We start from the raw sequence: 16,028 nt of genomic DNA, 5'->3' as shown, positions 1-16,028 counted from the left end.
GCAGAGCCCAAGCACTTGGGCCATCCTCCGCTGCACTCCCAGGCCACAGCAGAGAGCTGGACTGGAAGAGGAGCAACTGGGACAGAATCTGGCGCCCCAACCGGGACTAGAACCCGGGGTGCTGGCGCCGCAGGTGGAGGATTAGCCTAGTGAGCCACGGCGCCGGCCACACACACACAAAAAAGCTTAGTTTTAAAAATAACATTGATATGGTTCTTTTTTCCTTGAATCTGAGAAACCTAAGTTGCTTTTATACCTCACCTGTATTTATACTATATTTAAATAATTTAAAAATAAATTATATTTAAAAAATAAGAGATCTTACCTAAAACTACCTATACGTTAGTTATGCCATAGAACCATTAGTATAAATAATCTCTTTCATTACATATATGACTGACATTATATATGACATACAACTGACATTTCTTTAACCTCACTGTTTGCCAGCACTTTGAAGGCTTTGTCATTCTACATTACATGTGTGACTCCTAGCCAGGAAGATGTAGAGGAACTGTGCATTTAGTATATAAATTTATTTTTTTTTTATTTTTTAAAACCATTTCTCCAATTTGGGAGGTTTTTGAATTGTGCTATTCTGTAGTCTGTAGCCCAAAACCCTTACCTCATAAATAATCATATTTTCATGACCAGTTTTAAGAACTCCATGATATTTTATAGTGTATATCCTAATAACATTCCTTCTTATATATTATTCAGCTTTGCACCTAAAATTGTTACCACTGGGTCAGTTGACAAGGGCAAGGTTAGAAGTGTTTCATTTTATGGGGGGCCAGTGCTGTGGCTCACTTGATTAGTCCTCCGCCTGTGGCACCGGCATCCCATATGGGCGCCGGGTTCTAGTCCTGGTTGCTCCTCTTCCAGTCCAGCTCTCTGCTGTGGCATGGGAGGACAGTGGAGGATGGCCCAGGTGTTTGGGCTCCTGCACCCACGTGGGAGACCAGGAGGGGGCACCTGGCTCCTGGCTTCGGATCAGCACAGCGCCAGCTGTGGTGGCCATTTGGGGAGTGGACCAGCGGAGGGAGGACCTTTCTCTCTGTCTCTGTCTCTCTCTCTCACTGTCTAACTCTACCTATCAAATAAAAAAAAAAAGTGTTTCATTTTAGTAAGAGGAAGAGTATACTGACATTAATTCGACTATCATTCTTATTTCCACCATAGTGATCAGGAAGCTCTTGAATAAAGAAACACTGTTCTATTCATATTTTTTAAAATTTTATTTAAGGTATACAAATTTTGTGTATTTCGTATATACAGTTTTAGTAACATAGTGAGACTTCCACCCTATCCTCCCTCCTGCCCATGTTTCCCCGCTTCTTGTGATATGCTTTGCAGTCCTGCCTTCATCATAAGAGTTTGAGAATAGTAATTTTCAGTTGCTGTGCAAAAAAAGATGGAGTGACACAGTTACCAAGTTTTTATGGTTTAATGTTTTTGAAAATGTGATCCATATTTACTGTTTTTAATTGTTTTAATACTTAGTTATTTATTTTGAAAGAGTTAGAAGGAGAGACAGACAGAAACCTTCCATGCCCCGGTTTACTCCCCACATGGCCTCAATGGCCAGTGCTGGGCCAGGCTGAAGCCAAAAACCAGGAGTTTGTTCTGGGTCTCCCACATGGGTAGCAGGGCCCCAAACACTTGGACCATCTTCCACTGCTTTTCCCAGGCCATCGGCAGAGAGACCGGAACTGTTACATGAACTGGCACCCATGTGGGATGCTGGCGTGTCAGGCAACAGCTTTCTTTACCTGCTATGCCAAAATGCCGGCCCCTAGCTCCTGTTTTTAATATTAAAAAACATCCTGTAGCTGGAGCTCATTACAGGATAGTTCATAGAGTTTCTGAACCGCCTATCTGGTGGGATCGGTTCTGAGCTGGTGTTACTCTTAACTCTCAGAGCCAAAGTTGTAAACAAGGCTTCTCCATCCAGCAATGGAGCTGGCGGATGCTGTCTCCTGATGGCCGCCTGTGCTTCTTCCATCGTTCCTTCAATTCTTTATCTCTCTGCTCTTCTTCTTTAGTTCTCTTTTTAAAGCCTTTTCATTGGTGCTTCTTTCCCTCTGTAACTTCAGGCTCTGAAGGTCTGTTTCTAGCAAAATGGCTCCACAAAGTGTTCTCCGAATTAAGATAATCCTAAGAACTATTCCAGTTCCTTCCATTGCTCTTCCATCTCAAGCTTTGAGTCCAAAATGTTTTGTGTGGCCCATTTTAACCTTTTGATTTTCTTTTTTCAAATTCTCAAAGAAGTTGGATGATTAGAATGTTGCATTCTTTATATCCATTAGCTTGTTAGTTTTCTTTTGAAAAGTCAACCCTGCTTCAGAATCACATGGACGTCTTTGTAAAGTGACTATTTGATGTTAGCCCATTAAAATTTTTTATATGGGAAAACACATAAAGCTTATAAATGGTTTTCCACAGGGCATATGAACTCTGATGGCTAGCTGTTACTCCACTGTTTTAAAAGAGCTCATTTTACATATTCCTCTAATGCTAGAAAATAATGTGGTTCTGTCAAATGTTTACCTTCTGGAAAACTTCCCAAAGCTGTATATTGAATTCATTTAACATGAAAACTTGAGGTTGTTTGTACCTCCCAGAAGTTTATAACATCAATGTATTATTTAAACTTACAGACATAGAAACAGATAGATGTGTTTGGGTATAAGACTTAGTTTCTACCATGTTGAGAGGACTCCAGATGCAAAACTATTGGAGCTTAAATGTCTGCATTCCTTTTATCCTTTTATCCTCTATCAAAGAAGAATGGCTTGCAACAGACTTAACTGCCTGCACAGAGCCATCCAATCTGTCTCCCCATGATGTCATTGCTGGAAGCCAAATCATAAGTTTTTTTTGTTATAATGGAAGAGATCTTTCAGGTTGCTGATTTTACATGACGGGAATGAGGTTGGAAATGCTTCCTGTTCCAGTCACCAGCCCCAGGCTGCCCATACATTTTGGATTCAGAAATGACAGCTGAAACCATTTAGGCAGAATTATGGGACAGCTAAGACACATATAGTTTTATTGTTATGAAAAAGGAGAATACATTATATGATTAGAAAGAAATGGCTAATTTAATTAGGAATCAGCTTTAGTGCTGTGGTTGTAATGGAAGTTTTTTCTTTGTGGTTTAAACTACTTATGTGTGTTAACCACCACCCTTGCCCTCTCTGGGGAACAAGTATGTGATTTACTAGTGGAATTTCAAACATTCCCCAAGTAGCTTAAAGCCAGGTAAAAATGAAATAACCCAGAAACATGCTTTGTGTTATGTAAGTCTGGGCAGAAACAGTGGAATATTTGAGAATAACGTATCTTTGATGCGATAATAATGGAATAGATTGGAAAACCATATTGTCTCTGTGTCTGGCACAATAATCTAGCTGTAATTAGAATCTCTCCTTCAGAAGGAAGAGGTAGAACTTTTGTACTGACTCTTGAATCTCTTATTTTTGTCCTTAAAGATGATAGGAGATTTTAATATATTGACATAATGCCTAGATAACATTTGATAGAATGTTGACAGAGTTTTATTTTTAGTTCCTTCCTTCCTTCCGGTCTGTTTTTCTGCTCAGTTAGACAGAGGCATACATTTCTCCTTCTAGTCAATTGATTACATGTAAGATGATGCCTTTCTTTCTTCAAAAGGCAGAGTTACAAAGAGAGAGAGAAATGCAGAGAGTTAGGAGAGATCTTCTATCTGCTAGTTCACTCCCCAAATGGCTAGGGCTGGGCCAGCTGAAGCCAAGAGCCTGGAATTTCATCTGGGCCTCTCACATGAGTGGTAAGAGCTCAGGTACTTGGGCCATCTTCTGCTGCTTTCCCAGCAGCTGGATTGGAAGTAGAGCAATTAGGACTTGAACTTGTGCTCATTATAGGATGCCGTAGTCAACACATGGTGGCTTAGCTCTGTGCACCACAGGCTGGCCATAAAATTTTCTTTGAAATCTCTCTTTTTAGAACGGCTTCCTCTGGTATATATGATGGGTGTAAACTTCCTCTGTTAACAGCTGTAAATGCCTGTTATTTTGTTTTAAAAGATAAATTGGTGAATTTTCTCCCTCCCCCCATTAATGAATGACGCTCACACTTCAGAGTTAATAACACTATAATTTCATTAATTATTATTTGAGAGCAAAATAGATTAATACTGTAAAGCCCAATGGGAAAAAATTTAATTTGAAAGGCAATTTAAACCTGTGGGCTGCATGTAAGAGTAGCTTTAACCTAACTCCTCAGTAATTTGATGTTTTAATTCCTACAGTAAGTAGGCTGATTAAAACAGATTATAGCTAGAGTAAAATAGCATTGATTGCTGTTGAAGAAAGGAGAGCTCAATTTTCGTAAGTTTTCTTCAATTCCCTGCAACAGTAACAATTCCCCAGTGAATATGTGACTGTAATGAGCTACAGGTGAAATAGATTAAGAACTAAAACGATAGTGAGTTCTTCCAAAGTTCGAAACAATCAAGTGTGGTTTTAGTTAGAACACAGGTAGTGTGTGTGACTTGGGACAGTGGTAACAAAGGAGATTGCAGCTAGTGGTGGAGCCGGCTATATTTGCCATTTTGGTCTCAAGAGCACTTACTGTTATGCCATAAATTTTGTATGTACCAAATGGATGTCAGAGAAGTGTGGAAATACTTGCCCTTTTCCTTCAGAAAATTGAGACTCGTGATACGTTCCTTTACCATCAAGAGTACAATTCCTAAGCTCTCTGTGATGGATCCCTTCCTTGGATGAGGTTGGGGTGTTTAGAATCAGACTTTGATGTCTTCTACAGGGCTTCTTAGGTAGTCAGGAAAGGGAGGGCTCTTTTTTTGTTCCTCCAATTTGCACGTTTTTAACTAACACTTAATATATTGTAAATCATGTTTTCACTTCATTTTCTCAGCAGCCAGGAGCCAGGAGCTTCTTCGGGGTCTCCCACATGAGTGCAGGGGCCCAAGCACTTGGGCCATCTTCTACTACTTTGTCAGACCATAGCAGGGAGGTGGATTGGAAGCAGAGCAGCCAGGACACAAATCAGCGTCCGTATGGAAAGCTGGCATCACAGGTGGAGGCTTAGCCTACCATACCACAGTGCCAGCCCTAAACCTTAGTGTTTAAACATAAGATAAGCCTAACTATTAAGAATAAAGTCCAAAATTAGTGTTAACATCTTCTGTAATCTTTCCATGTTGCTTACACTTATAACACAGGTATTTTTAGTGTTATAAAAATGACACCAAGCTGTTAGGACATTTGCCATTCTATAGGTCTGCTGTGTATCTCACTTCCCATGTTGGATCATTCTCTCCCTTTTTGATTCACTCTGGCCTCATAATCAGCCCTTAAGGCATGCGGATCCGGCTGAAATGCCCATGAGAGTATTTCAGGCATGGAAAGCCAAGACACTCTGGGGGAAAAAAAACCTAAATGAAAGATCTCCGTGAGTGAGATCCCAGTGGAAAGAATGGGTCATCAAAGAAGGAGGTACCTTTCTCTGAAGGGAGGAGAGAACTTCCACTTTGACCATGGCCTTGTCTAAAAATGATCAGAGTCAGTGAACTCAGGGGGCTTCCATAGCCTTGGCAGCTCATGACAAGAGCCTAGGGTGATTACTGATGCCATAAACAAGAGTGTCAATTGGTAAAGTCAACAACAGGAGTCACTGTGCACTTACTCCTCATGTAGGATCTTTGTCCTTAGTGTGCTGTGCATTGAGATTTAATGCTATAACTAGTACTCAAACAGTATTTTTCACTTTATGTTTCTGTGTGGGAGCAAACTGTTGAAATCTTTACTTAATGTATGCTAAACTGATCTTCTGTATATAAAGATTATCGAAAATGAATCTTGATGTGAATGGAGGGGGAGAGGGAGTGGATAAGGGGAGGGTTGTGGATTGGAGGGACGTTATGGGGGGGAAGCCATTGTAATCCATAAGCTGTACTTTGGAAATTTATATTCATTAAATAAAAGTTAAAAAAAAATGACACCAAGCTTGAATACACTGACTTTCCCCTCACTGTAAAGTGGAAATATTAAGTGAAACACAAGTAAATGTAAGGTAAAACAGAGTTCTTGTTCAAAATAAGTTCAAAATTAGGATTTCAGTTGGTTGTCCTCATTGGAAGACTTATTTTTAGCTGTGATACTAAAAAAGAGAGCTGTGCTGTTTTCAGATTCGTATTTTGGCAGTGCTTCAAAAGAACATCAAAATTAGCTGACAAATATTACAGACACCATGCTTACTATTGTAGGACAATGGGAACAAGTACTTGTGTTTGGGATATGGCTTGATTTGGATTCCTGGTTGATGAGAAAGACTCCGTTTGGAGGTCCATGTTAATGTGTAAGCAGAATAACTCCGGGGGAACTGGCTGTGTCTGGAATCAGAGGTTGCATCATTTGAGGGGTTAGTAATTGGAAAATCGTGCTCATGGACAATAAACTAAATAAAATAAGAAGAAATGCAGACACATACTGAATGGGGAACCCCACTAAACAGTTTTGCTTGTTTCTCATCAATTTCAGGTAGCCATCTTACCAGCAGAGATACTATATTTGCCTTCCCCCCAACCCAGGTCAGATCAGAAACAGCTAAGTGATGGAGAGTGGAAATGAGAAAATGTGAATGTTGCAGCCCAGCTTGTGTCTCATGTTTTCCTTCTGCTGACTTCTCTGTCCTGGTTCTGCTTTAAAGGGCTGTTCTCCACTTGGACCTGGTTCAAAATTGCCAATATATATGTAACTTCCTTGCAGTTTTCCTTCCTGCCTTCCCCTCTAAGCCTCCTGGCAAATGCAACATGACTGATTTTGGTCATTGTAGTTCTGCACGATTGAAATTCACCTAGACTCTACTGTGTAAAAGTGTTTATCAGTTAAAAGTCTGGATTCTGTGGTCATTGCATGCCCTGCCTGTTCACAAAGGGAGATTCCTGTTCTGCCTTCTAGATCGATCCAGCCACAAAGCAACCAAATCAATATGGAGAAACCCAAATTCTAAACCCTGCAAACTCTTAAAGAAAACCTGTAGCTTATAGAGGGTTAGTATTTCAGTTATTCTCATCTGATTCCTTCTTGGGAAACATCCCTGTACATGTATTAATAATGAGATAAATGCTACCTGATAGGTAGTCCACAGTGAGGAAAGAAGAACCTGATTTTGAAAGGAATATGTGACAATAGAATGAGGGATTGAGCCTTTTTGCCCTCTTTCTGGTCTCCCTTTTTCTTCTGCTTGGTCCATAAGTTCAGCCATACCTAATAGCTTCCTGGAGAAACACTCACTGCATGTGGGATGAATGGGCTGTTGCTAAGCATTTGGGTGTAAACCTGTCAGGCAAGAGCATTTCCTATGACATTATTCTAAGAAACAGCAGTGGTGAAGGAGTGAGTAACAGGGGAGGTATGGGAAGATGAGGTGCAGCATAATGAATTGAGGGAAAGAGGTGTTAGCCCTGAGGCATTGTAGAGATTGCAGGGTTAAAGTCTGTCTGATATTCAGTCATCAGACATCTAATCTGTAGGCTTTCCTTTCTGTAGTAGAACAAGGAATACCCAGAGATCCAGCCAGATGGATCTCAGGTTATCGGTGTCTCGTCAAGCAAGAGTGATTTGCTGGTCATGTACTGTAGGGGTTCAGAACTTTTGTACTCAGAATGGCTTTGAAAACTTTAATGACTAATAAGTGCCTATGGCATCATTAATTTTAGTTCTGCATTTCTGGACCAGTGCAAATCAAAAGGTTACATAATCCAATGGGGGAGAACCAAGAGAATTTATAAAGAAGAGATGGAGTAAAATTTGTAATTTAGGCGTATTTAGTGCTGCTCCAGGCATAGTACTGTTTATTTAAAAATAGAAAAGGAACACTTTTTGATGAAGGTAGAAGTTTGTGAAACCTGAATATTAAGGTTCAAAGCATAGTCTGTTACTCCTTGTTCCTCATCCATCTGAGAATCTCCACATTTTTGGCTCTAATCATCCAGAACAATCTGAAGTTAAGTGATATTTGATAAATGTATTCTCATTAGTTTGAGTGCATAGAGAGTGAGAGAATGACCATGCCTGGGCGTGAAGACAGGAAGAACACACGTTTGTAAGGATGAAATACTACCCATAGGAATTCCAGTTTTCTGGAATGATTATTATCATTCTCATTTTTATCGGAATATTTCAAATTATTTCTCCTTGTTTCTGCCACTCACCACACTGTGGAAAATCACCATCGTTTCTGTGTTGCTGTGTTTCCACAGTGCCTGCCCCAGTATAACATTCTTAACCATTGATTTGATAAAATTATAAAATGAATTTTCCAAAATGCATTTACAGTAAGACATACACACAGACATTTTCCTTTCTCTTTTTTTTTTTAAGTTTAGCTCCCACATATAAGGGAGAACATGTGATATTTGTCTTTCTGGGTCCATCTTATTTCACTCAACATGAAGTCCATCAGTTGTGTCCATTTTGCTACAAAGGTGGAATTTCATTCTTTTTTATAGCTCTGTAATATTCCATTGTGTTTGTATACTGGATTTTCTTTATCCATTCATCTCATAATGGACACCTTGGTTAGTTCCAGATTTTGGCTGTTGTGAACATTGCTGCTATAAACATGGTGGTGCAGGTGTATCTCTGATACATTGCGTTCAAGACTGTCGGGTATATACCCAGTAGTGGGATTGCTGGATCATAAGGCAAGTCTATTTCTAGTGTTTTAAGAAATCTGTGCACTGTTTACCACAGTGGCTGTACTAGTTTACATTCCCACCAGTAGTGTATAAGCATTCCCTTTTGTCCACATCCTTGCCAGCATTTGTTACTCTCCATGTTCTGGATTTTAGCTATTCTGACAAGAATGAAATAATATCTCATTGTGATTTTGATTGCGTTTCCTTGATAGCTAGTGATATTGCGCATATTTTCATGTATTTGTTGGTTATTTGTATTTCTTCTTTTGGGAACTGTCTATTGAAGTCTTTCGTCCATTTCTCAACTGGATGGTTCTTTTTGTGTGTTGAGTTTTTAAAGTTGCTGATATATTCTGGATATTAATCCTTTGTCAGATAGGTGATTGGCAAATATTTTTCCCATTCTGATGGATGTTTCTTGACACTTGATCATTTCCTTTGCTGTGCAAAAGCTTCTGATTTTGATACAGTCTGATTTGTTTGGTTTTCTTTTGTTGCCCATGCTTTAGGGGTCTTGTCCAAGAAGTTGTGCCCTATACCAACATCTTGCAGTGTTTCAATTTCATAGTCTCAGATTTTAAATTTAGGTCTTTGATCCATCTTGAGTTGATTTTTTTCCTGTACCATCAAGTAAACTGTGCAAGTAAAACAAAATAAAATGTTTTCTCAAACACAGGCAAAGTCAACTGTATTCCAACTACTGCTTGGCTAACAGCAAATGAATGCTATTATTACAGTTTCAAAGATGAAAGTTATACATCTTAGAGGTGATGAAATATACTATACTTTCATCATAATCTCATTTAGATATGTAAAAAACATGTAATATTGTTTCTGCTTTCTGAAAACTGGAGATTTTTCCTCCTATGTTTAATACCTTGTCAACCTTTACAGGTAGGCCATTTATATTTAACAAGCATATGTATGTAGCTTGATTTTAAAGTAATCATCTGATTTAATTGTGTTGTATCCATTACTATTTCTTTTTTTTTTTTGGCCAATTCCATTTGTTGATTTTTTTTAAAAGAAATATGCTTAGCCCTTGAAGATTTTGTGAAATTTTCAACTTCTTTATTTTTATGTAACAGTTTTTCTTTTATATTGATATGTCCTGTTATTAAGTGCATAAATGTTGTATACATGTTTTTTAAGTTTTGTTGTGCTTGATTTTACATTGATATATCGGATTCCTTTTTGATGACAGTACAAATACATAAAATATTCTTTTACTTACATAAAATATTATTTCCAGTTTTTGTTCTATGTTTATTATTTTTAGTTTGTTTTGGAAACTATGAATTTGATTATCTTTGTTCTGTAAAATAAGATTCTACATTTTAAATGAGAATTATAACATACAATAGATATATGATTACAGATGTGATTGGATATACTTTCTGTTTACCATTTTGTTATGTCTGAAGCATTGAATAAATTAGATGCCATTTTTGTCCTTGTGCATTTTACTGTATAATATGCAATATTTTAAATAATACTTTACTTTTTATATATCGTGTTACAAGTGAAAAGTACTTTCTCATGTACTGTTTTGTTTGTTCTCCAAAAGCAAATATTCTCCTCTCTCTTTATTCTTCTCTGAGGCTGTTGCCATCTCTGTTAGTAAGGATGGGACCTTAGTCATAGGGAGCTATGACAATTTGGTCTCTAGAATCCATTCTTCAATTCTTTAAAACCATGAAGTAAAACCTGCACAGGCCAGCACCACAGCTCACTAGGCTAATCCTCCGCCTGCGGCGCTGGCACCCTGGGTTCTAGTCCCCATCGGGGCGCCGGATTCTATCCCGGTTGCATCTCTTCCAGTCCAGCTCTCTGCTGTGGCCAGGGAGTGCAGTAGAGGATGGCCCAAGTGCTTGGGCCCTGCACCCCATGGGAGACCAGGAGGAAGCACCTGGCTCCTGGCTTCAGATCAGCGCAGCGGGATGTCTGTAGCGGCCATTTGGGAGGTGAACCAACGGAAGGAAGACCTTTCTCTCTGTCTCTTTCTCTCTCTCTCTCTCTAACTCTGCCTGTCCAAAAAAAAAAAAAAAAAAACAAACAAACAAACAAACCAACCTGCACAGACACTCAGGAAGAACTCTGTGGAATTTGCTGCATCATATTTTAGTGCTATTTTTAGAGTCACCCAATGTAAAATTCTTTCTATGTTATTCATATAGTTCCTTCTTCTCTTTGTTTTTTTTATTTGTTTGTTTGTTTGTTTTTTTGACAGGCAGAGTGGATAGTGAGAGGGAGAGACAGAGAGAAAGGTCTTCCTTTTGCCGTTGGTTCACCCTCCAATGGCCGCCACGGCTGGCGCGCTGCGGCCGGCACACCGCGCTGATCCGAAGCCAGGAGCCAGGTGCTTCTCCTGGTCTCCCATGGGGTGTAGGGCCCAAGCACTTGGGCCATCCTCCACTGCCTTCCTGGGCCACAGCAGAGAGCTGGCCTGGAAGAAGGGCAACCGGGAAAGAATCCGGCGCCCCGACCAGGACTAGAACCCGGTGTGCCGGCGCCACTAGGTGGAGGATTAGCCTATTAAGGTGCGGCGCCGACCCCTTCTTCTCTTTGTTTGACATTTTGCTTGGACCAGAGAGACAGTAATTTCAAAACATAGTTTTTGATCTCATGGAGCTTGACTTTGATTTTGAAGTGAAGCACTTTGGGTATAGTCCCTGATCACGGTGATTTTGTCTCAGAAACTAAGAGCAGTTCTTTGGTCTCCTTTTTGTTCTCCTTGTCCTTCAATTGGCTAACCTCGTTCACTTCTGCTCATGCCTCACTTAGAAGTAACTTCTTCCAGAAGCCTGAAATCTCTAGACCACACTGTGTTCCTCCTGCCATGCATTTTGAATATTACCCAGAACTGCACACCAATACTTTACTAGTTACTAGCATGTCTGCCCCCTGCCCCAAGTTGTCTCTGATTCATTCAATTCTGTGTCCTTGATGACTACCACAGGGCCTGGAAGATGGTACGGACCCAAACAGTCCAAGCTGAATGTGCGTAGGCTGCATTCTGCTCTGTTTTCAGCAGTAACCATCTGGCATGCAGTACATACTCAACAGTGGAATCTAAACTGTTGTCACAGGGGCTACAGCAAAGCTATTGCATCTGCTGTAGAAGTTATAATTCCTCAGTAATTCAGGCCAGATAATGTGGCACAAATAAATTCATTGGTTTTTTTTCAGACTTACTAAGTGTTTCAGTGTTACCAATTTTATAGTATCCTCCAATTTGAGAAGAAAAATTTGAAGAGCCCTGAAAGTTCCATTTAATTTATAATATAAATGGAAAAAGCATTAAGATCAGAACATATAGTTGTGGACAAATTGAACTTGCTTTATTGAAAATCAGAATGGCTTAAGGTATTACTTAAGAATATTCTTTTTAACTTGTATCTGGATGTGTTTGTCTTAATTGATAAAATTGCAACCATTTCTGTTTGATAAAGTGTGTTTGCTCAAATATGTTCAAGAGTTCTGGAAACCTAAAATTATTTTTTATGAATATAGTTATTAAAACATTACAACCAATAATTAATTTTAATAGCCTAATATATTTACATACTTTTTCTTTTTTTTTTTTACATACTTTTTCATCTATCAAATAATCATACCCTCACGGAGGAAGCAGTAGATAATTGAAATTATAATTGCATTGGCTAATTGTGTGTGCTTGTTTTTTAATTAAAGTATAAGTGTACATATATAAATTTTTAAGGGAGAAAATTAGACATGTATTATGGACATGTATTCCTTCTGATATATAGATATGTTGAACATAAAACCTAAAGGTAAAGATCATTGAATTATGGTTAAAAATAAGGAGTGGAGAACATGCAGCTACATATACTAAAAAAAAAATCTACCCACTTGTCTTGTATTCGCTTTGTTCAGAAGGTAATGGTGACTTTGAAGTAGAAAAATATTGATTCATCATGTTATAGCCAGAGGGATATTAATACATTTTCCCCCTTTTCCTCCTAGCACACTGATTTATGTCAGTACATGGACAAGCACCCTGGGGGGCTGCATCCAGAGAATGTGAAGGTAGGAAAAGAGCTTTTTTAAGCTAATAGTTCACATTTTCATGTACTTTTTTAACAACCAAATTCTTAACATCTCTACCGTGTGTGTGTGTGTGTGTGTGTGTGTGTGTAAATTTTTGGGTAAAGAGAAGTAATATCGAAGTAACCCGCAGCCATTGCTTCCATTTAGCATTAGAAACCATGTCTTAACATTAGATGTATTCACTGGAACCTTGTTGTCTAGACCCTAGCCTGTTCTCTCTTCATGAAGAAACACCTGCCAGCAGTGAGTGAGATGTACTTTAATCCACTTTATACTCTTTAAAGGGAGTCTCAGGTATATATCCTTGATTTCAATGTAAAGCATCTTTCTGATCCAAGGCAGTGTTGTGGGGGCTCAAAATGTGTATTTTTCATTTGTGTGTACAAACATATAAAAAGCATTGTACTTCATACTGATCTTTTTTCGTTGTTTTTACCAGAAATTTGATTAGTATGTGTCAAAAGAACTAAGATTTCCTAACATTCAACCTTGCATCCCACCTTTGGAAATTGTTCCAAAATTTTGAGCTTAAAACTGGAGAATCTTTCTTGGCATGTGTTTGGGAATTAGAAGACACCAAATTTATACCTGAGGGCTTAACAATGTGCTTATATTTGGTAATTTGGTAACTACAGTCAAGGTCCAGAGAACCCGTTGAGTGTTGTCCATGTACTAGAAGTAAAATTATTGATACTCAATTTTCCCCACACATTATCAACACTATTCTTTGTGACATGTTTTTTCTTTTTTTTATTTAATAAATGTGAATTTACAAAGTACAACTTTTGTATTATTGTGGCTCCTCCCCCACCTCCCTCCTTCCCGCAGTCCTCCCCTCCCCCACTCCCTCTCCCATCCCGCCCTTCATTTTCAATTACCTTCATATACAGAAGATCAACTTAGTATACACTAAGCAAGGATTTCAACAGGCCTCACTCACACAACTGCACAAGGTATAGGGTATTGTTCGACTAGTAGTGTTGTCTTTAAGTTTCATAGTAAAACACATTTAGGACAGAGATCCTATGTGGGGAGCCTGTACCCTGTGACTCCCGTTGTTGATTTAACAATTGGCACTCTTATTTATGACGTCAGCAATCACCCGAGGCTCTTGCCATGAACTATCTAGGCTATGGAAGCCCCTTGAGTTCACCAACTCTGAACTTGTTTAGTCAAGGCCGTATCACAGTAGAGGTTCCTTCCTCCCTTCAGAGAAAGGCACCTCTCTCCTTGATGGCCTGTTCCTTCTGCTGGGGTCTTGTTCACTGGGATCTTTGATTTAGGTTGTTTTTGCCACCATGTCATGGCTTTCCATGCCTGTGAGACTCCCATGGGCCTTTTAGCCAGATCCGAAGCCCCAAGGGTTGATTCTGAGGCCAGAGTGCTGTTTGGGGCGTTTGCTATTCTATGAGTCTGCTGTGTGTGTGACATGTTTTTTCTTTTGATATTTTCCTTGTAGATTTTAGACACACCCACGCCCCCCCACATTTTTTATTTTTTCCTTATAAAAATAATGTATAATATTACCGTGCACATATTTTTACTTAAAATATATTAAGTATATGCTTTAGAGTCAATATATGGATGTGTATTCAGTCCTTCTAATAACTGCGTATTATTCCATATTATGATTAAACTGTAGTTTTCAACTTTGCTAACTTGTGGATCTTTCTTTCTAGACTATTTATATTGCAAATGATTCTACAGTTAATGTCAGTATAAAAGTTTTATACTCTTATTTCTCTTGGATGTTTAGTTAATAAGCAGAGTTAATAAGTTAATAAGACAGAGGCACAGTCTCTGCATTAATGAATTTAGAACATTTGCTCACAAAATTGTAAATTGCAGAACTGTTTCCTTCTACTTTCCTTCTACTTTCAAGAGCATTCATTGTAATCAGTCATTGTAGTTTTTCCTGTTCTGTTGAGCAAAAATTTGAATGTTTTTAGTGTTGGCAGTTGTTTGACTACCAGTGACATTGAATGTCTTTTCATGTATTTCCTGACAGTTACAGTTCTGCTTATATAAAAGTTACCTGTTCTTACATATTGTCAATTTTGCATTGGCTTAAATTTTTTTCCTAATAAATAATAGCTGGTTTGTAATATTTTTTACATCAACAATGAGGATTTTATGGTGGTGAGTTAGATTCTTCAGTTTAAAAATATAAGAATGTATAGAAACACTGGCAAAATATTGTTTTTTAAATAAATAATTGAATTGATACTAATAGCCTTGCTTTCCCATGGATCTCCTTCCTTGTTATGGTTTTATTGATATATTTCTCTTATTTAAACATTTTTTACTATGCATTTTTCTTAAAAATCTACATTCTTCACCATGAATGGTTCTGTCATAGTTAGATTGGGGTAGGAACTTTAACAGATGAAAATTCTTGTTCTGTTAATCTTGCAATGTTCAAGTCTTACTTTAAAGATTAATATTATAGCATGGGCATAATTTTGTCCTTTACAATAAAAAAAAATCTCAAATTCTCTCCTATGTACATTCTCATGTTCTCTTCTTAAGGTTGATTGGGTTCAAAATCCACACTAGAGTACATTCTTATTTTTGCAGGCATTCTGTCCCTGGGAATCTGCAGAGCCTAGCTAGAAAGACCTTTAGTTCTGGGGAACCCAGATGTGTACCAGCCACTCAGGAAATCATCAGCTCTTAGGAGCAAACTGACTTCCTTTTGAATTTAGTGATGGGATTCGGGTTAAAGAACTGACTGTGCCTTTTTAAAGAACCATGATGTTGCTGGGTTTTTAAGATCCTTATTCAGTTTCCTCACCTACCCTCTGTGTGTCATTAGTTATGGGAAAGTATTGATGGAAAAGTTTACTGGTGAAAGAAAGCAAGGAAGGTCGTTCCACAAAGCATCTCTGTATGATGTGTGTTCAGGCCAATGCCACTGGTGATTTTTGTCATGTTTGTACTGTTATGTTCTCATTCTTCCATCACATTTTGTCACTCCCCCACTCGCGGAGGAATGACACCGGACCCTGAGCTGTTCTCTTTCCCCGGCCCTTCCCGGGTTTGCTGCCGCTCCCCCCCCCCCCCCTGCCTCCGCAGAGGGGCGGCACCCCCACTGCTTTCCCCGCTTCTGCGGAGGAGCAGCACACCACCGGCCGGCTCTCTCAGGGGTTCCTCAGATGTTCCTCCTGCATGTCTCTCTCCTCCTTTATAGTCCTCTTCCACCAATCCCAACTCTGCTGGCTTTCTCTCCCCACGCGCTGAGCACGCT

General features: G+C 38.9%; 1 protein-coding gene across 12 annotated transcripts in view; it reads left to right on the top strand.

The window, feature by feature from the left end:
• The window catches only part of CDK14 (cyclin dependent kinase 14), a 742,587-nt gene that overhangs the window by 417,165 nt on the left and 309,394 nt on the right, over nt 1-16,028 (top strand). For all 12 annotated transcript variants that reach the window (XR_011382804.1, XM_070058416.1, XM_070058421.1 and 9 more), the window contains 1 exon segment: nt 12,698-12,760. Coding sequence is in view for 11 of the 12 variants with exons in the window: in XM_070058416.1 (XP_069914517.1) it covers nt 12,698-12,760 (63 nt within the window). In the remaining variant the exon portion in view is untranslated.

Source organism: Oryctolagus cuniculus, chromosome 16 (assembly GCF_964237555.1).
Source record: "Oryctolagus cuniculus chromosome 16, mOryCun1.1, whole genome shotgun sequence".
NCBI lineage: Eukaryota > Metazoa > Chordata > Mammalia > Lagomorpha > Leporidae > Oryctolagus > Oryctolagus cuniculus.
This window is presented reverse-complemented; position numbering and strand designations above follow the sequence as displayed.